The sequence below is a fragment of the Chlorocebus sabaeus genome, chromosome 17 (genome assembly GCF_047675955.1).
Source record: "Chlorocebus sabaeus isolate Y175 chromosome 17, mChlSab1.0.hap1, whole genome shotgun sequence".
Classification (NCBI taxonomy): Eukaryota; Metazoa; Chordata; class Mammalia; order Primates; family Cercopithecidae; genus Chlorocebus; species Chlorocebus sabaeus.
The window spans coordinates 24787431-24808362 of record NC_132920.1 but is presented as its reverse complement, the minus strand read 5'-3'; the positions used below and the strand labels follow the sequence as shown (position 1 = coordinate 24808362).

At 41.0% G+C, this 20932-nt stretch overlaps 1 protein-coding gene across 7 annotated transcripts in view; it reads left to right on the top strand.

Moving 5' to 3' along the window:
- Window positions 1–20932, top strand: part of RIPOR2 (RHO family interacting cell polarization regulator 2) — a 244298-nt gene that overhangs the window by 174893 nt on the left and 48473 nt on the right. For all 7 annotated transcript variants that reach the window (XM_073005693.1, XM_007973534.3, XM_038005765.2 and 4 more), the window contains exons 3-8: window positions 917–1072; window positions 1753–1831; window positions 3804–3827; window positions 5567–5620; window positions 9241–9390; window positions 13699–13762. In XM_073005693.1, coding sequence (XP_072861794.1) covers window positions 917–1072; window positions 1753–1831; window positions 3804–3827; window positions 5567–5620; window positions 9241–9390; window positions 13699–13762 — 527 coding nt within the window. The remainder of the gene's footprint in view (window positions 1–916; window positions 1073–1752; window positions 1832–3803; window positions 3828–5566; window positions 5621–9240; window positions 9391–13698; window positions 13763–20932) is intronic.

Genomic DNA, 20932 nt, shown 5'->3' with positions numbered 1-20932 from the left:
ATAAGTTATACCTAGTCAGTAATTTACTTCCTAAAAATAAAGTTTAAAAAAAAAGCTACATGTATTTTAATGTCATATAGAATTAGCTATTTGTCATGCTTATGGTCCCCTATCGAAAAAGATTTATTCACATCCTCGTTGAATTTCATAGACACTTGTACCTAAAATTGCGTAGTACATGTATTTTTTTAGTTGGATTATATCCTTCTGCCTGTTCATTATGTCCACCTGGAGCTCTTTGCCCTTAGCTTCCTATGAAGTTTTAGAAAAGCAATACATTTTCACTCAGAATACACAGTCCCTGAAGCCAGACTTTGACTCTAGGTAGCCTCTGCCCAACAAAGCTTTCTGGTTTCAGCAGTTAACAAATCTAATACTAAGAAACTAAATGCAGGATGGCTCAGATCTGGGAACATTACCTTCTGCAAAGGACACTAATGTGAACACAAGATGATTACAAAGACATTTCTTGGTCAGGCGCAGTGGCTCATGCCTGTAATCCCAGCACTTTGAGAGTCTAATGCTGGAGATTGCTGGAGGCCAAGAGATCAAGACCAGTCTGGGCAACATAGCAAGACCCCATCTCTAAAAAAAAAAAAGTTTTAAAAAACAGAGGCCACAGCAGGAGGATTGCCTGAAGCCAGATCCTATCTCTACCAAAAAAAAAAAATAGCCAGGCATGCTGGTGCATGCCTGTGGTCCCCGTTCCTCGGGAGGCTGAGGCAGGAGGATGATTCAAGCCCAGGAGTTCAAGGCTGCAGTGAACTATGATCACACCACCACACTCCAGCCTGGATGACAGAGGAAGACTGTCTCTAAAACAAATAAGTAAATAATAGAAGACATTTTTCTTTGGTCAAATCCTTTTGGATGCCCAATCCTCACAATTTCTTCTGTTCTTTTTTTCTTTCCATAGGTGTAACTCCTTCATTGAAAATTCCTCCGCTCTCAAGAAGCCTCAGGCCAAACTGAAGAAAATGCACAATTTAGGCCACAAAAACAACAATCCCCCCAAAGAGCCTCAGCCTAAAAGGGTGGAAGAAGTCTACAGGGCCTTGAAAAATGGACTTGAGTAAGGACTTGAACCTGATAATGTACTTTAAGGAAAGACCCAAGGGGTCAGAGAAAAGCTGGTCTTATGAGATCATTTTTTAGATGTATATTTCGGTAGGAAGTATTTTATTCTTGCACCACAATTAGGGAAGCCTGACGTAAGTCCCCAAGATGGGAAATATGTTGGTATTCCACATCATATTCATAACATTGATGGAGACCTGGAACCCTGTGCAGTATTGAGTTTCACTTAAACAATGATGGACAGACATATCCATTCTAGAGATTGCTGAAGGAGGGTTCTGAAACCTTCCTGATATCTTACAGGGATTGTGAACCCAGAATAAGACTTCCCTACTGTGCAGTGGGACATTCACTATTCTATTTGACTAGATAGAATTCTGTGAGGCCAGAGCCAGGGCTGACTCTGCCGACATCTTGCCCCTTGCCTCCCCATTGGTTTTTCTTTTCTCGACTTTCAGCCTTTTTCTCCTTTTCTACTTTCCCAGCTGGATAGTATCCAGTGCCACTGCTAGAGCTTTCAAAATATTGAAAGATTGGGAAAATACAAAGCCTCCTCCCCAACTACAGAGCAAGGTTCAATTCTTAATCCCCTTTGAGAAGGAAAAGTCAGCAACAGCACCAGATTCCACTTAACAGGCGCAGAGATTACGATTACATCTTGTCTTATCTTTGCAGTGAATATCTGGAGGTTCACCAGACGGAGCTGGACAAGTTGACAGCTCAGTTAAAAGATATGAAAAGAAACTCTCGCCTGGTAGGTACTATCCAGTCATTAGGATGTTAACACTGTTCTTTTTAGCCAAATATCTTATTTTACTCGATGGGGCTGGGGAGGAATGTTTAAGAAGAGGAGATCCAAGGGGCAGAGTACTATCTGCATCCCTCAGTATGTCTTAGAAGGAAAAAGAAGGGTATGTTTTCTTCTTAATGTGTTCTACTTAATACTTTTCAATATTTTCCAAGCATGTTTATGAGATCATTTTTTAAAAGTCTATCTTCATGAAACTTTATAATCAGGAAAAAAAAATTTAATGTTCTCTACCACCCTCCCAAATAATATAACGAAATGAGAAGTTGAAGTTTTCCTAGCATATTGTTAGTACATACAGAATTTGGGTCCAGGCACAGTAGCTCATGCCTGTTATCCCAACACTTTGGGAAGCCAAGGTGGGAGGAACGCTTGAGGCCAGGAGTTCGAGCCCAGCCTGGGCAATCAAGTGAGACCCTGTCTCTGTTTTTAAAAAATATAAAAAATTAATATAAAGAATTTGGAATCTAGAACTTTTAGTTTGTCTCCAATTTTTTAAAAATATAATCAGTAAAATCAGGGAGGGAAAAGAGGCTGAAAGGTGTAACCACTATGAGAAGTTAGAGTTCTTAGACCAGATCAAGTACATGTTATGTTGCAAATTTCTTCTATTCTAATAAATCTGTGAGGACTTGTGTGATTGAAGAGGTGGTTCTAATGTCTACACTATTTTAAATGGTTTTGTTCAGCTCTAGATATTATACCTTACTGTTTCAAGAAATCAGCCTAAGAAAACTCAACGTATTCCTAGGGGGTGCAACTAGACATTCATAGCTGCTGTCTTTTTCTTTTGTAGGAAATGTGCTCAAATGTATACTGTTGTCCTTTTCAAAGGCTTAGAGATTCAAGGCTTTATCAATGTTAACAATTTTTATGTTCTACTGATGTTAGGATATAAATTGCCTGCATCTGTGTGGAACCCCTTGTGTCAGGGCTTTCATAGCTGGTGAATGCCCTTGACTATCCTCAGTGGCTGCAAATGTCCCTCCTGGAAAACAACGGTGAACGAATGCAGGGGCTTCTGCCAAGACCTCCTGTTCCTTAAAAATCCTTCAATTGGAAGATACGAGGATAGTGCACTGATTATACTATGATACTGTGAACACACAGGAAATGAGCTGGCTTTAAAAACAATTTGAGAAAAGCTTATCACAGCCTCAGGAACTCTTCTTAAGGCCGGGCGTGGTGACTCACGCCTGTAATCCCCAGCACTTTGGGAGGCCGAGGCGGGTGGATCACCTGAGGTCAGGAATTCAAGACCAGCCTGGCCAACATGGCAAGACCCTGTCTCTACTAAAAATACAAAAATTAGCTGGGCATGGTGGCGGGCGCTGTAATCCCAGCTACTCGAGAGGCTGAGGCGGGAGAATCACTGGAACCAGAGAGGCGGAGGTTGTGGTGAGCCGAGATCATGCTACTGCACTCTCCAGCCTGGGCAATAAGAGTGAAACTCTGTCTCAAAAGAAAAAAAAAAGAGAACTCTTCTTAAATATCAATTTTATTTGCTTAGACAGCGAGGCAAGTATTTTTTAACACATACGCCACTGCTATGTTTTATATTCATACCATTTATTTAAAATTTTTTTTAATGACCGTGAATTTCCATGCCCCTCAATAGGTAGGACAGGAGAGCTCAAAGCAAGTGAAAACTTTAAAGATCCCAAGGGGCAGGAGGACTGCATGCAATGCTAGAAACAGAGTGTAAATAAATGTCAGCTCTTAAATGTATTCTTACCGGTATTTAAAATAACCCAAGTTTTTATTCTTTTAAAGCAAATGTAAAATATCCAGTAGAATTTTGTAGAACTGATTATTATTTCCACAGATAATGTGGAAATGTGTGCTAAATCATTCTGTTAAGATAGGTAACCTTTTGGAGGATGATGTTTAAATGCAGATATTCCTTTTTTTATTGTAGGGTGTGCTGTATGACCTAGACAAGGTAAGTTGCCATTCTGTGTTGGGGTGCTAATAAGAAAAGAATTCTGCATCCTTGTTGGGCGCGGTGGCTCACACCTGTAATCCCAGCACTTTGGGAGGCCGAGGTGGGTGGATTGCTTGAGCCTAGGCGTTCGAGACCTGCCTGGGCAATGTGGCAAAATCCCATCTCTACCAAAAAATGAAATATAAAACATTATCCAGGCATGGTGGTGTGTGCCTGTGGTCCCAGCTACCCAGGAGGCTGAGGTGGGAGGCTCACCTGAAGCCAGGAGGTCAAGGCTGCAGTGAGCCATGATTGCACCCACTGCACTCCAGCCTGGGTGAGAGAGCAAAACCCTGTCTCAAAAAATAAAATAGAACTCTGCATCCTTGAGAAGTCAATGGGAGACCCTCTTAGGGACAGTAAAATCCTAGAGAACTAATAGTTTTTCGAATCCTGGAAAAATGCATACTCTTGTCTAATGAGGATAATACAAGTACTGTGATCTATAGATTAAATAAAATGTTTAAGGTCACGTCCGTAAAAATGCCATTGGGTTGTAGTGTTTTGATAAGTTTGTGTTTTGGTAAGTTTAAGAACTTCCCAAGCGTTTGGAGGCCTTTACCTGTGTTGTCTCTGAATATAAATTACTATACTTCATCAAATCTAAGTCATTGTTGATTAGAAAATGAACCATTATTTCATGTGCCATGAAGAGAAAAACAGGATTCCAGTTAAAATCTGACAGTTGTTTCATTTCACCTAAAATTTGTATTTTATAGTTATCAAGAAAACTGTTAGGTCTATTTAGACACAGATTTTTTTCTTTCTTTTTAAAAAAATTTATATATGATGCTGCTCCATGCCTTCCTATGCGCACAATAATTTTATTTCAATGCTGAATCATAGTGTATTCTTTTTGAAGACATTTTAAAAGGCAATTAAATTAAATGCATATAATAATAATTACAATTCAAAGAGATGACACATGAACAACTATGATTATCTTTGAGCTTGTACAGGCAGCTGTCTGCCAGTAGCAATTGTAAAATGCACCCCAATTTCAGAGACACTAAAATGTGAATGGGAAATAAAAACCAATCTTAGAAGATAAAATATATTATTATGAAGAAATTTAAATATACTCCAATATGATACTGTTCTGTCAGAACCTAATGACTTCCATTGGATTGGCCTTTCTTCATGTTAAACACAAGGATTCCAATAACTAATTCAAGTTCACATCTCAGAAAATTTATTCAATATTACAAAAATAAATTTCCAGGGCCAGGCACGGTGGCTCATGTCTGTAATCTCAGCACTTTGGGAGGCCAAGGTGGGTGGATCACCTGAGGTCAGAAGTTCAAGACCTGCCTGGTCAACATGGAGAAACCCCGTCTCTACTAAATATACAAAAATTAGGCAGGTGTGGTGGCGGGTGCCTGTAATGCCAGCTACTCAAGAGGCTGAGGCAGGAGAATCGCTTGAACCCAGGAGGCAGAGGTTGCGGTGAGCCGAGATCGCGCCATTATGCTCTAGCCTGTGCAACAAGAGCGAAACTTTGTCTCAAAAAAAAATATTCCAAATTGGTATTAGCAAATCTCTAAAATAGCATCAGAGATAGGAGGAAAGGGGAAGGAAAGGAGAAATATATTGGATTTTCTAGTACTTTTGAGTAGGATATAATAAAGATATTCTCACAAGCCTGAGTCAAATGAACTATAAATGACTATACTTTTTCAAACTTCTTTTAATTCCAGCAAATTAAAACAATTGAAAGATACATGAGACGCCTGGAGTTTCACATTAGTAAGGTAATTGAAGTTCCTGTTCTCGTTGCCTGTTTTTCAGTTCTGCTGCTAATCAAGTACACCTTTGGCATGAGCGTAGTATCTAGTGCATGGAGAACTTCCTATCCAATTGACTCCCCAGCTGACTAGCAATTAAGTCCTCAAATGGGCACTAAAGATGGAGGAACAATAAGAATGGAAGGCCTGATGACCCGGCACAGTTTTGGCTCTACCTCAGTTCCACAAACATTTATTAAGTGCTAAGTAACAGGCACAGTGCCCGGTGGAAGACTTCCAGCCTCAGTGTAGTGTGCTTAAACTATCAATCAAACTAGCCCTACAAAAAACTTCATGTTTGCCTGACTTTACACTCTGGTTCCACATAACACTTGGTACCCCATAAACTTCTTCATGAAGGCCTTGTAACTACCAAAAGACCGCTGTCTCAGCGCCTCCCTCAATCTCTCTCGAGCCCTTGGTTCTTTCCACTCTCCCTCATATAGCATGGTTTTCAGGTGCTGTGTTATCCCCTCTGCCCTGGATGTGCACTAGCTTGCCAGTGTCCCACACACCCAGCCCTGAACCCTATAGTTCACTGGTGGTACAATGAGGCTATCACCCCCTTGTTCTGGGCACTGTCAGGAGTTACTGGTGCCAGCTAGAAAACATCTACCTTTAGAGGCAGCTAAATCACACAATTATCAATTCCTGTTTGTCTATATTCATCAGCCTGTCTTCCAAGTGGGAAGCCTGGGAATTTTAGCAGATCTCTCTAAGAGTCAGAAGCCCTAGGTTCTAGTCCCAGCTCTGCCACATACTCACTTGCTGTGTCATCTGTGTGAATCTTGGCTTTCCACTCTGTGAAGTGGCGCTGGGGAGGTGCACAGATTTGATCTACATGATCCTAAGAATCCTTTCCCATTTAAAATTCTAGGACGATTTGTATGTGTGAATACACATGTATATGCTACTGCCTTCATACATTCTTGCTTTGAAAGATATTTACTACCTAGGCAAATCTGAAATTGCTCCTATTTCTGCTAAACTCAATAAATAAAACAATGACATCCATCAGAAGGTATTTATGTGGCAGGCAAGCTTTGACATATTGTTTAATTCAAAAAACAGCAAGAAAACTATCAGTATTAAGTAAGGGTATATTCATCAATATTGTATCCATGGTTGTTGGATACAACAATCCTAATGGTTTTCAAAGGTCAGTGGTACTCTTTCTGTTTGCAACATCTTATATCCAGATGCCTAACAAATGATATGTATTTGAATGGTTCAGTTAATCAGTTTATTTAATGAGCCACTGCTGACTCATAGGTAAGATAAATGCTTGCCTACAAATGGCTTTCTGCTAAGGTGACTACATAGGTATACTTTATCCAAAAGTTTAATTCTATTTGGCTAGGATAGGTTGATATTTAAGCAAAAACAAAGAATAAACTTGCTCGTTACACAAAGTAATAGATTAAATCATTATGGCTATACCGATGGTCCTGTGAGCACTGTCTCCTTATTGAAAGGATAACAAGCTCAGAAACTTTGGCGTACCCACTAGTAGGGAAAAGGGTTGCAGGGGCAGTTCCCCAGAAGACCACATGGGTGACATAGCCTGACCTACATTGGAGGAGATATTAGCACTTGGGTTTCTAAAAGTTTTGTGAGGATCTCCCACATCAGAACAATTTGCAATGTTTACTTAAAATTTCAGATTCCTGGCCCAGCCCTAACCTACGGAATCAGCACCTCAGAGTGGGGCCTGGGCATCAGCATTTTAACAAGCTCACCAGATGAGGCTTAGCTTTAAAGCATGGAAACCACACTGTATGCCAACCGTCAACCAAAAGATGTCATCAGCAGATAGGACACTCCTTGAGTCTTATATCTCCCTGTTAATCAGAGATAAATCCATTGACCCTGAAGATTAAAGATGATTCTTTTCAGTTTGGGCATTCTTCTCAGTGGAGATGAGTGCATTGTTGAAGTAAATAGCAACAAAGAATCCTTTAATCAAGAGAATAATTTTTAGTCTCTTAATGTTTGCATTCTAAGCTAAGTGTCATTGATATCTGTGTAGAGAAAGCAATTATGGGAAATTGTACTCCTCAGATTATAGTAATGCTTTTTAATGAGCAGCCAAAAGTTTGCCTTCAGAACAAAAGGGGACTCTTAAACTCTGAAATCTAGTATATGCATCTCCACCTTCTGGATCCATGGTTAAGCTTCCTTTTTGAAGAAACAAAGTTCATACTGAACTGAAAATTCAAACAGTGCTAGGTAAGTATGCCTCCCCAAAGCAATAGGTTTTATTTGCTTTTGACAATGCCTGATGGTATTGTTGTTTGTTATCCGCCTGAAAATTATTGTAGTTAACTGCAGTCAATTAAAGATAGTACCGGACTTGTAGAGATAAATATCATTAGGAATAACTCTAGAACAGGTTTTTTTTTTTTTTTCCAGCTAAGCACAGTGATATGCACCTGTAGTCTCAGCTACTTGAGAGGTTAAGAGGATCACTTGAGCCCAGCAGTTAGAAATCAGCCTGAGCAACATAGCAAGACCTCATCTCAAAAAAAAAAAAAAATTTTTTTTCAACCCTAGCACTACTGGCATTTGCGGATAACTCTCTCCTGCAGGAGCTGTCCTCTGCATTATAGGATGTTTAGCAGCATGCCTGGCCTCTACCCACTAGATGCCATGGTCAAAATTGCCTTGGGTTGATTGAGAATCACCGCCTTAGAAGAATTAGCTGATTATCAGGCTTATATGAGTATAAAATCAATAGTCATTTGAAAAGGGTATATTATTATTATTTAGAAGCACAAGTGTAGATGTATAGCAAAAGAAACGTTCATTTATATTGCTTCCATTTTTTTTTGTAATTGTCATATAATTTACATGAAAAAGAGTTCAGTTCTTAAGTGTTCAGTTTGATATATTTTGACAATTGTGTTTTACCCTAATTTTAAGAATAACTTTTTCTCTTTACAGTTGAGCCAAGACTTTATAAAAATTATCTTCACTATATCTCCCCAAGTTACTTTATGAAACACTAAATCCGGATATGTAAATATCAGGATTACAAATCCTAATATTGTGACACTACCTCTTAAAGTGATATTAGCCTAGGATACTACAAAGTTTTCACCTTGGTATGAAATTGTATAAACCCTTTCAGTGTTTGTTCTATAAACAGAAGGCTCTCATCTTCCTTATTTAATACTTACAGTCTTATTTAATACTTACTTATTTTTATTATTTAATATTTATTTAATAATTTAATACTTACAGAAGGCTCTCATCTTTCTTATTTAGTACTTACAGTCCACCCATGGACCCACAAAGTCACCTAGGAGTCATTTTAAACAATTCCAATGATGGCCTCAAACAATGTAAGGGAGGCGTTTCCCTTTTGCATAATTTGAAAACAGGATTAGAGCAAAATCTGTTTTGAGACAAAATGTATCACAGTGGCTAAAATAAAAGTGATCGGTCCCTATCTAAAAGGATAATACTTCTACAGGATTCTCTTTGTAGAGGTCAGAAATATAAAGTACGTTAATCATGTAACAATGATCTATGTATTTTCTTTCAAGCCTGACATTTATTTCTGTTTCCTGTTTTGATTCTGGCAGGTAGATGAACTCTATGAAGCTTATTGTATCCAGCGACGCCTCCAGGATGGTGCCAGCAAAATGAAGCAAGCCTTCGCAACATCCCCTGCCAGCAAAGCTGCCCGGGAGAGTCTGTCAGAGATCAATCGGAGCTACAAGGAGTACACAGAGGTATAACCCACTAACCTGCTTAAGTTGCCGAATCCCATCTGGCCTGGTGTGAATTGTTGGTAATTGCCAAGAACAAGGCAAACAGCAACCCACAACCTCATTCCACCCTCTAGAAAGATAGGTTCTACTGTTAGCCTCAAAAGTATGCAAGAAAGGCAATCGGTGGAATTGCTTAAAATGAATGAATAAGCTGGGAGTGGTGGCACATGCCTATAGTCCTAGTTACTCAAGAGGCTGAGGCAAGAGCATTGCTTGAGCCCAGGAGTTCGAGGCTGCAGTGAGTTATGATCGCACCACTGCACTCCAGCCTGGGTGACAGAGTGAGACCGCATCTCTAAAGTAAAATAAAATGAATGCGTAAGCCACATTGCCCTGATTTGTGTCGTTGAAACACACTTCTAAATATTCTAGTGTAAATCGAGCCGAGTTTTATCCCTGGAAGTAGAGCAGACCCTATGGTTCAGATAGCTACACTGGATGTCAGTGTTGGATATCAGTAACACTCTGCCTACCATGTTTTTTTTTTTTTATTGTGAGAAATTTTTATCATAAAGGAGCCAAGATTAAGAACCGTGAACAGAAGTGTGCTTTCCTGGTTTCCAGCTCTCTGGAAGAGGTAGAGAGATCTTCACTCCTCCTGGGGTCACCTAATACCAATGTCTTTGATGAAATGACTAAATTATTAAAGCAGCACTCCTCACTATCCCATGAGTCTTTGTTCAGAGATCAGATTTCATGAATGAAGTCATCAGCCTGCAGAGGGTCTGTTGGACAATTCCCAGAGCTGAGCATCTGTCTCAGCCCTGGAATCAGAGGGACAGCTTGGATGACTGTCAGTAGGATCCCTTTGTGTGTACACTCCCACGTTGCCTCTTGTCTAAAACAAGTTTATCTCTTTATTTGACTTAAAGCAGGGCTTCTTTCCCTAACTTCCTCCTTTAGAATTATTTATTTATTTATTTATTTATTTATTTATTTATTTTTGAGAGATGGAGTCTTGCTCTGTCGCACAGGCTGGAGTGCAGTGGTGCGATCTTGGTTCACTGCAACCTCTGCCTCCCGGTTTCAAGTGATTCTCCTGCCTCAGCTTCCCAACTAAACCTCCTGCCTCAGCTTCCCAAGTAGCTGGGACTACAGGCGTATGCCATCACACCCGGTTAATTTTTGTATTTTTAGTAGAGATAGGGTTTTACTATATGTTGGCCAGGCTGGTCTTGAACTCCTGACCTCAGGTGGTCCACCCGCCTCAGCCTTCCAAAGTGCTGGGATTACAGGCATGAGCCACCGAGCCTGGCCTAGAATAATGTTTTTTAAATGCATAAAATAAAATTCATAGGAATTGAAAAGAAGAAAATATATTGAAATACAGTTATTTCAATATCATCAGTACAGTTTTCAAAATATTTCAAAAGCCAAATGTGTGACATAGTTCTACGCTGCTGCTTTATTAATACATCAAATTATAAGATCTAGTAGTGGCTCTAATAACTACTGAAACATCAAAGTAATGAAAAGTATAAATGATTTTTTAAAACGTTATCTGCAATAAATGATGGGATATGAACATGTATGTGATTTCTATCAGTGTCAAAGTCACAGGTATGGCTAATACTGCTGTGGTTCGTTTTCTACCTTCATCATCCCTAAACATGTTTAATTTCAGTTCAATGTTAGTGAAAATGAAGATCTGACTCTTCCTACCCTCCCCTATCCTACTTTATAGACCTGCAGATTGAAAATTCCTGGCCTAGAAGCAATCTTAGTTCATGAGACCCCATTTCTACAGATCTCTGATATCAGGAGAACCGTTTCCAATTATAGAGGACGTTTATAGGACAAATGCTGATAACTGACCAGCAGCATGCAGGGACTGTCTGTGTTGGCATATTTGCAGGTCATTTCAGACACAGCCACCCTTGAGGAAGTGTCAGGGCATGGCATCATGACCTTGCTCACAAATTCAAAGACATAGAGTGCAATTTAAACTGCCTTAGAGAAGAAAGAAGTCCAGGACTTCTGTAGCCTCATACCACATTTAGTGTCAGGTGGTTTTATATCCTCACGGCCGGGTGCAGTGGCTTATACCTGTAATCCCAGCACTTTGGGAGGCCAAGGTGGGAGGATCACTTGAGGTCAGGAGTTCAAGACCAGCCTGGCCAACATAGCAGAATCCCGTCTCTACTACAAATACAAAAATTAGCCACATGTGGTGGTGTGCCCTGAAATCCCAGCTACTCAGGAGGCTGAGGCAGGAAGATCGCTTGAACCTGGGAGGCGGAGGTTGCAGTGAGCTGAGATGGCGCCACTATACTCCAGCCTGGGTGACAGAGCCAGACTCTATCTCAAAAAAACAAAAAAGCAAAAAGACAAGAAAGAAGTATATCCTCACATAACCACAAAAGCCAGGATTTTATTCTGATGAGGGTTTAAAATGAGGATTTAACAATGCGGTCAAGGTGGCTCAGGTGCATTTGCGTGTGCAGCAATGTTCATCAGTGGTTGCAGGGGTGGAGAGGTGCTGGGGGTGGGGGTGGGGCGGAATTAAGACTTGTCCTCAAGTCTTAACCTAGCTGCTCTCAAGTTTTTCAGAGATACTGGTAGCAATCCTGACATGCGTGATAGCGTAGTTGATATTTCTGGAAACTGTTTCTTCACAGAGGTGCCCAATACTCTGAGGAAGTAAATTGGTTTATAATACTGAGGCTTTGTTTTCAAGGCTTTCAAGCTACACAGAGCTCAGACTTCAGGAAGTTTTCCCCAACCTTGCTAGCTAGTTCACGTAGTGAGAGCTTACAAGGGAAGAAGCAAAGCCATTCTCTTTGCATCCCATGAGAGTGATCATTTGGAGCAGAACAAAGAAACATAGAAGAATCAGAGCCTCTAGGCTGAGGTCCTCAGCATACAGAATTCAAATGGAAGCAATATCAGCCTGCACTAATCAAGCTGGCCATGCTTTTGTCAGTGAGGCCACCCTCGAACCCCTAGCCTTGTGGGAGGCTGGCAACTGAGGAAGAAGCTGCAGACATCACCCTGCATCAAGCTTCAATGGAGACGGCTGCTTAGCATAGCAAGAGCAGCATCCAGATTGTAAGGCTTACACTGGGAAGCCTTACATGTGGCAGAAGGTCAAGCAGCGGAAGGGCCTCCCTGGGACTGCCGTGGCCGCAGCACTTTCCCTTTTCATTTCTAACTGCAGTTGTTCTATTTAGGTCCTCAGGTATTGAGGAAGTAGGGTGAGGGTAGTTATGTATCTAACCACACGTGCAGATGGTGTTACTCCTTCTCTCTATCCTGTTCCTTCAACATCAAAGAGAGGACTACTGTCAGACCCAAAAATTATTTTTGGGGTGCTGTGGCATTGCAGCAGGAAGTTTGCCTTACTCATTCGAGCAGAATTCAACTCTTGTGCTCTTTTGGCCCCACATTTTTATTCAGAAGAATTTCAAACCTATAGAAAAATGGAAAGGCTAGTACATTGAACACCATATGCCTTTATCTAGATTTACCAATCGGTAATATTTGGCCATATTTGCTTTCCCTCTGTCTCATATGATCAAATCCCCCCTCCATCCCCCTCAAGTCATTTGACAGTAAGTGATAGACATCATGACATTTCACTCCATAAATATTTTAACCTGGATCTCTTTTAAAAATTTATTTGTAATTCGCAAGTAAAACCTGTTACATATTTATGGTGTACAACATGATGTTTTGAAGTATGTATACACTGAAATATGTAATACAATGACTAAATCAAGTCAGGGATCTCTTACTTGTAATAACCTATCTACATTTCCTACATAACCACATACCACTACCACAAGTAAGAAAATTGACCTTCATCCTATAGAATTATATAATATATTGTCCATTTTCAAGTTTTCCCTATTTGGATCAATAATGTCTTTTATAACTGTTTTGATTGATTTACTTTCAAATCAGAATGTAATCAAGGTTAAGATGTTACATTTGGTGACTATGTTTGTCTAGTCTCTTTATCTAGAAATTATGATACTGCCTTTTTGTAGAATGCATGCTAATTCCTATAGTCTACCCCACATTCTGAATTTGTCTATTTTTGATATAATCTGACTTGCTCTTCTATGCCCTAAATTTCCTGTACACTACAAGGTGGGCTTAGGCTCAGATCAAACATTTTGTCAACAATGTTTCATAGGCTGTGCTGTGTTGGGCAAACGGTAAATGCTTCTTGTTGTTCATGCAGTCGTGCTCCTGTTAAAATGTCGTGTGCTTTGAGCTGTTGGGTGAAAGGCCAGTTCTCATGCTCATCTCCTGTCCTCTTTGCAGAATATGTGCACCATTGAAGCGGAGCTAGAGAATCTGCTGGGAGAATTCTCCATCAAGATGAAAGGTATTCTTTTCCCTGTTTAGAGAGAATAAGGAGCCATCTCTGCAGAGCGCAGAGCTCCTTAAAGTTTGAGAGCCCATGCTATTTTTATTTTCCTTGCAAAGACGCAGTGCCACCCACTCTTAGCCCTCCCCACTTTTGATAGTTTACTGATGCTTCTCATGCTGAGGCTTACCTACACACACAAAAATATTATGACAGAATCTCAAACATACACAGAAGTGGAGAGAACATTATAATGAACTCCCCATAAACCCATCACCTAGATGTAATAATTAGCAAGATTTTGCCACATTTGCTCCATCTCTTTGCTTTTGTTTTTCCTTTGATAAAAGATAAGTCCTTTGATGAAATAAAACCCAGATATGTCAGTCTGCGGCTATACACTTCAGTATGCATCTCTTAAAGCATGGGGTTGTCATCTTACATAACCACGATGCCAAGTACTGTCACATTTTCACAGCTAACAAAAATAATAAGCCTTGGTTATTAACCCATTCCATTATCAAATTTCCCCCGTTGTCTCAAAAATGCCTTGTACATTTGATTGGTTCAAATTAGGATCCAAACAAGGTCCATGCATTACAATTGGTTGTTAGGTATGTCTTTTAGACTTCCTTTAATCTAAAACAAACCTCTTCCCCCCTCCCCCCGTTTTTTTTTTCCTACCCTTGACTTGCTGTAGAAACCATTGTACAGAATGTCCCACATTCTAGCTTGTCTGTTGGCTTCTTTGTGGTGATGTTTAAATTCTTCCTTTAGCTCCTCATGTTTCTAGCAAACTAACTATGAAATTTTATAAATCTTGGTGTTAAACCCACAAAGAATTTTTCCCCTCCCAGTGCCTTTCTGGTATTTATTCCAGAAAGGTCCAAACTAGACACATGATTGAGTTATACCACAGCATCTTCAGAACAAAAACGAAGTCTGATTTTAGAAAACAGAGCATCGCTCAGGTGTTGTCAGATTTACGGCTCAGTGGCCAAGCATGGCTGTCAAATGAGTGGCCATCACAGCAAGTCAGTTTCTCTTCCGAGTTTTGGCCCATTTGACTGCAGCGAAGAGGGCTGGTGCTTATGCAATTCTGAGGTTTCTTAGCAGCTTGATCCCTGGGTTGCTAATGGGGATTTAATCACCCTCTTTCTACTTTCTGCAATTAAGGGAGTAAAGAAAGGAGACTTTTTTTGAAAGGGCTCAACAGGAGGGCTTCATTTTCCAATGAATCATCTAACTCAGGAGGGAAATTATTCTGTCAAGCACTAGGCACTGACATGTGAGAGCCTGTCTGCGAATACCTGGAATAAAAATGACCTTGACCCTCAGCTTCCCAAATGGCTGCATGCTTCTCTTCTGGCAGACCTGGTAGGGAATCAGTTTAATATTCAGTGTTAAATTTTAACACTTGCTTTGCTACTGAGTCTGTCATCTGTGCTTTTTTCCATTTTTTAGGTCCATTCTCTACATTTTTGGGTCCTCACTTGAGTCAGTGGTTCCAAAATCACTCAGGTCCATAGTCCCACGGTGGGCCCTGGAATTTTTATTTTAACTTTGAGGATGATTCTGTCAGCAGCCTGATCGATTCTAGAAAACAACTGCCCTGAATCAGTGTTTAGCAGAAAACCTTCCCTCTACTTCCCCCAACACTCAGACGCCACCCACACAGACTAGCACAGTCGCAGAGTCTCACAGCCTAACGGTAATGCAAATCATGCACATCGCCTATCGCTGCTAATATTAATACGTACTGTATTTCTCCTATTTCTGATGTTCAGTATTAACAAATACATCTATTTTTGTGGGATGGTAATTTCCTGACTTTACATATGGGAAATAGGGGCCTAGAGAGGCTAAATGACTTGTCCCAGGAGTCACACATAAATTGGAGTCAGACAAGAAACTGAATTCCAGGGTTCTTTGTTCCTAATGCATTCCCACCTCTAACTCCATGTTATGAGGGAAGTTCAGAGCTGAGAAGACAACATAAACCATTGCTCAAAGAATGGTCTCCCTTATGGGCAGATCCTCTTCAACCTAGCACAGAGGCACGCACCCTGGGAGTGGGATGGGAGGAAAGGGACCACCCTCGGACCAGATCTGGAGCTTCAGGCTTGGTGGTCAGTGAGGGGATGGTGCTGGAGTCCCTGCCACCTACTGGGAGACCTGGCCACCACGCTACATCACAGCCCTGATGGGCTGATGAACTTGCTGTGGCTCCCACTCCTCCATCTCCCCCTCTCTCTGTTGTTCTTGCTCTCCTGCCTGATCTTCCTGAGAGTCTACCCGAACACTTGGTTTCTTCCATGGGGTTTTTCAGGCCTGAAACTGAATCTCCTTCCTCATTGATAGACTCCTGTCTCCTCCACTGTCCTCATCTAACATGCAAATTCAGAAACTACATCTGTGAAGCCTTTCAAGGGTAAACGCCCCCATGGAAATCTTTCTCTTCCTCCATAAAGAGAAAGGGAAACCTTCTCATGCTGCCAAGAAATCCTATTGTCTTTGCAATCAGCTGCTTTCTCATCTGTTACTCATTCTGGTAAAAACTACTTCCAACATACATATTGACAAACTGAGAGTATGTCATAATACTCTCAGACCCAGCAACCCCCAACTTCCTTGCACCACACCCTTCCTCACTTCCGTTTTGCCCCACCCTCAACATTAGACAACAACCTTTTGGGGTAGTGATGTTAAAGAGAATAGAGCAAGTACTTACCAAGTGCCTGCTGTTGGCTAGACACTAGACTGCATTCTGATGACTGGTCCCTGGCCTTGAGTTCCACATGGTCTACCAGAGAAAAGGGACATATGAGGCTATACATTCTCATCCAATGGAATGAATGACCACCTGAACAACAGTGTGACCCAGTTTGCTGCAGAAGCAGGAGGGGAGAGGAGGAAAAGGTTGCCACTCACCTCTCTGGGTGGGGAGGGGAGCAGGAAAGAGGAAGGCTTCCCAGTGTAATATATGGTGAACAGCACCAGAATAGCATTCACCAAACAGAGGAAAGCCTGTTCAGAGGTGACAAGTAGACTGGTGTGGCTGACGTGCTTGTCGGGAGAAGAGCTATGGAGAATTAGGTGGGTCCTGATTATAAAAATTCATGAATGCCAGGCTGAACGGAGAGAGCTTAATCTGCAAACTATCAAACAGGATGGAGGTAAAGAGATGTAGTTCCTTAGAGCAAACTAGTTCTCCAAATTATTACTTGGTTCAAATGAAGTTCCAGGCAGTGTATATATCCAGTTTCTGCTGGTCCTTACAGTTTCCAGGGCAGATCAACATTCCTGAGAAGGAAGAACCACCACTGAGCTAGTAAACTTGCATTATTTATGCCTAGTCAATAAATCAGTAAGGCCTGTAATAGGAGCTCCTGACTGTATAGCTACTTGGTTGTTTGTCTTAAAGTACAAAGTGTGAAGGGAGAAATGATGGAGTGTTCTGGCAGAATGGTGTCTGAGCAAAGGAAGGCAGGCAAGAGTAGGCAGCTGCTGTAACACCCTCCAAACGAGGCTGTGGAAAAGGTATTAGATCAGTAATATGTGAGTGCCATGAAACATCCAAAGGTATGACCCCTGCAAGCCCCCCATGCCCACCCTCAGAGGTAACCCCCATGATGGTTTTTTGAGTGAAAGCTAGAAAGCTTTCATTAAGCTTTCCAGATCATGCACTAGTAATCACAAACTGTTGAGAAAACTTGCAGCTTTCTCTAACCGTGAAAATGCCAGCAGGCCCCCAGACAAGAGCCTGAAAGAAACCTGGCCAGGCCTCAAAGACAGACTGTAACTGTCATTGCCCCACTGTTAGTGCTAATTCCGTGGCCAGTACCACCAGTGGCTTATGCAGCAGACAGAACTTTAAGACGCACGGCACAAAAGCTGTTTGTGCCTGGATAGTGCCATTGTGCTACATTATTGCTACAATCAGAGGATCAGTGATGCCACTACAGCAGTTCCAAGAAATTTTGCTTAGTAACATGGGCTGAGATGTGAAAAAAATATCACTACCAAGTACCTTTCTCATATTCAGTTTTCTTCAGATATAAAATTTCTGGTAATTTTAAAGGTGGGGAAACAAACACCTTCAAAGGATTTCCCCTTTATCCACCATTATCTACTAACAATGCCAGATCAGTTTCTTTTCAACCAGTCTTCCATTGTAATTATATAAATAAACAGGCAATAAATTAATCCTGAACTAATTTGCAGAGGTTTTGTTTTGTTTTTGAGACAGAGTCTCGCTGTGTCACCCAGGCTGGAGTGCAGTGGCACCATCTCTGTTCACTGCAACCTCTGCCTCCTGGGTTCAAGTGATTCTCATGCCTCAGCCTCCGGAGTAGCTGGGATTACAGATGTCCACCATCACACCTGGCTAATTTTTGTATTTTTAGTAGAGACAGGGTTTCTCCATGTTGGCCAGGCTGGTCACGAACTCCTGACATCAGGTGATCCGCCCACCTCAGCCTCCCAAAGTGCTGGGATTACAGGTGTGAGCCACCGCGCCCAGCCAATTTGCAGAAGTTTTTAAAGAGTACTTTGGATTGTATTAGAATTAGCATGTCCAGTTTAGGATTTACAAAAGCCAGTCGATTGTACTTTCTTTCAGAAGTATTTTTTTAAAAGACTAACTAAATGCTCCAGAAAATTATTAGTGGAATACAGGCTTCTTCAATTCTGCTCTTATTTCAGTAAGTCTTTTTAAGTGGCTTGTTGTGTTCTAATTATTAGTGAAAGCTGTTCTTAAATGTACTGGCTCCACGGTCAGGAAGGCACCGACGAGCTGGTGAGTTGCTGCCACCTACTGACAAGTGATGGTAACAGCACGTGCTTTTTTTTTGTAAGCATCCGGGGACCTTTTTTGCTGTCAGCTTACCCATGCAACATCTATCAGTCAGGTCAAAGAAGCAGCATTCATTTAAGACTCTCAACTTAATTGGGTTTTTTGCTTTGTTTTGTTTTTTGAGTCGAGGGTCTCGCTCTGTCACACAGGCTGGTGGAGTTCAGTGGCTCACTGCTGCCTCAAACTCCTAACCTCAAGCAATCCTCCTGCCTCAACCTCCTGAGTAACTGGGACCATGGGCGCATGCCACCATGACTGGCTAATTTTTAAATTTTTTGTAGAGATAGGGTCTCACTATGTTGCCCAGGTTGGTCTCAAACTCCTGGGCTCAAGTGATCCTACTGCCTTGACGTCCCAGAGCGCTGGGATCACAGGTGTGAGCCACCATGCCTGGCCAAGAATCTCCAGCGTACTAACAGGGCTATTCATAGAAGGCAAAACACATTGTGTGATACCACCCACAGCATCTTTATATGGGTAAAAATCACATTTAAATAAATATAAAAACAAAACAACCTTTGTGTTATAAATAGTGTTATAAATAGCAAAGGTTATAAATAGCAACTCAAGGAGGCTGAGGTACTAAGGGACCCATTTGTCATGTGAACGTCTTTGTGTGGGAACAGTCTAGGACTCACAGCTGTTTCTGGACCAGCTCATCAAAATTATTTCCTCGGACTGCCTCTAAAAAAGTCACTGGGTAAACAGGGAGGAACTGTTCGTGTCTTCTTCAATCTTGACGTAAACACTTTGAAAGTAGTACCTTCTTGTTTTTTTAAAACATTGAGAAATATAACCAAAAAATTAAAATCATATATAATCGTTCCACCCAGTGCTAAGCTTTGTTAAAATTATTAAAATATCCAACCAACTTTTCTGTGTGTACACATTGCCTGCCAAGGTATGTGATCTTTTTTACATCTTTTTTCTGTATTACAAAATAAGTATATTATCTTTTTAAAAATCAAATAAAAATTATCACTTAATGACAAAAATTTAACTTTCTCCTTAATTCTACCCCACCAGAGATCATTATTTTTTAACAGTTTGGTATGGTTTTCTAGACTTTCTTCCCTGGGGATCCATTTATATATAGCCGAGGTTATACTCTATGTAAGATTTTGTGTCCTTCCTTTTTTTTTTTTTTTTGAGACGGAGTCTCTCTCTGTTGCCAGGCTGTAGTGCAGTGGTGTGATCTCGGCTCACTGCAACCCCCGCCTCCCAAGTTCAAGTGATTATCCTGCCTCAGCCTCCCAAGAGCTGGGACTACAGGTACCTGCCACCACACCCAGCTAATTTTTGTATTTTTAGTAGAGACGGGGCTTCACCATGTTGGCCAGGATGGTCTCAATCTCTTGACCTCGTGATCCACCTGCCTCGGCCTCCCAAAGTGCTGGGATTACAGGTGTGAGCCACCGTACCCAGCTACCTTTTTTCTTTTTATACTTAATATTACATTATAAATCTTGCCTTTAACTAAAAGTTCACTACAAATATTTGTACTGAATTCTTTGCTTGTTTTTTTGGATTTTTTCTGAGATGGAGTCTTGCTCTGTCATGCAGGCTTGAGTGCAGTGGCGTGATCTCTGCTCACTGCAACCTCTGCCTCCAGGGTTCAAGCGATTCTCCTGCCTCAGCCCCCGAAAAGCTAGGATTACAGGCAATCACCACCCCACCAGGCTAGTTTTTGTATTTTCAGTAGAACCAGGGTTTCTCCATGTTGGCCAGGCTGACCTGGAACTCCTGACCTCAGGTGATCTGCCCGCCTCAGTCTCCTAAAGTGCTGGGATTACAGGCGTGAGCTACCACATCCAGCCTGTACTGAATTCTTAACTGGAAATCTTATAAGACTTTATTTTTTTCCTTCAAAAAATTTTTAAAGGATAAAGATTTTTACCCGTTTTTATTAAATTTGTTTGGTTCCTGAATAAAACTTTTAGTCTTTAGGCCCCAATGAATGTAAAGGGCTTTGCTTTGTGATTGGCACGAAAACAACTTAACAGCTGACTAAAGCCAGAAACAACTGATTAAAGTAAAGCTGGGTCACTGACAAGCCTCTGTTGATGAGATTAGTTTCCTCATTTGCTATGCACATGTGACTAGCACACCTTCCTCCTCACACCTTTCTTCATGCTTGACACAGTAGACATTCAAGAAACATTGTTGAATACACACATGTCATTCACTCAGCCTGGAAGTATCTGTACACCCATGTCCTCATTTTACTGTGGTGAAACTTTGTTATTCAAATGCTGCTTTCCTCCATGAAACTATTCTACATTAAATAAGATAGTCTCTGTTTTTTTATTTTAATTATATAGTAATACATTCTC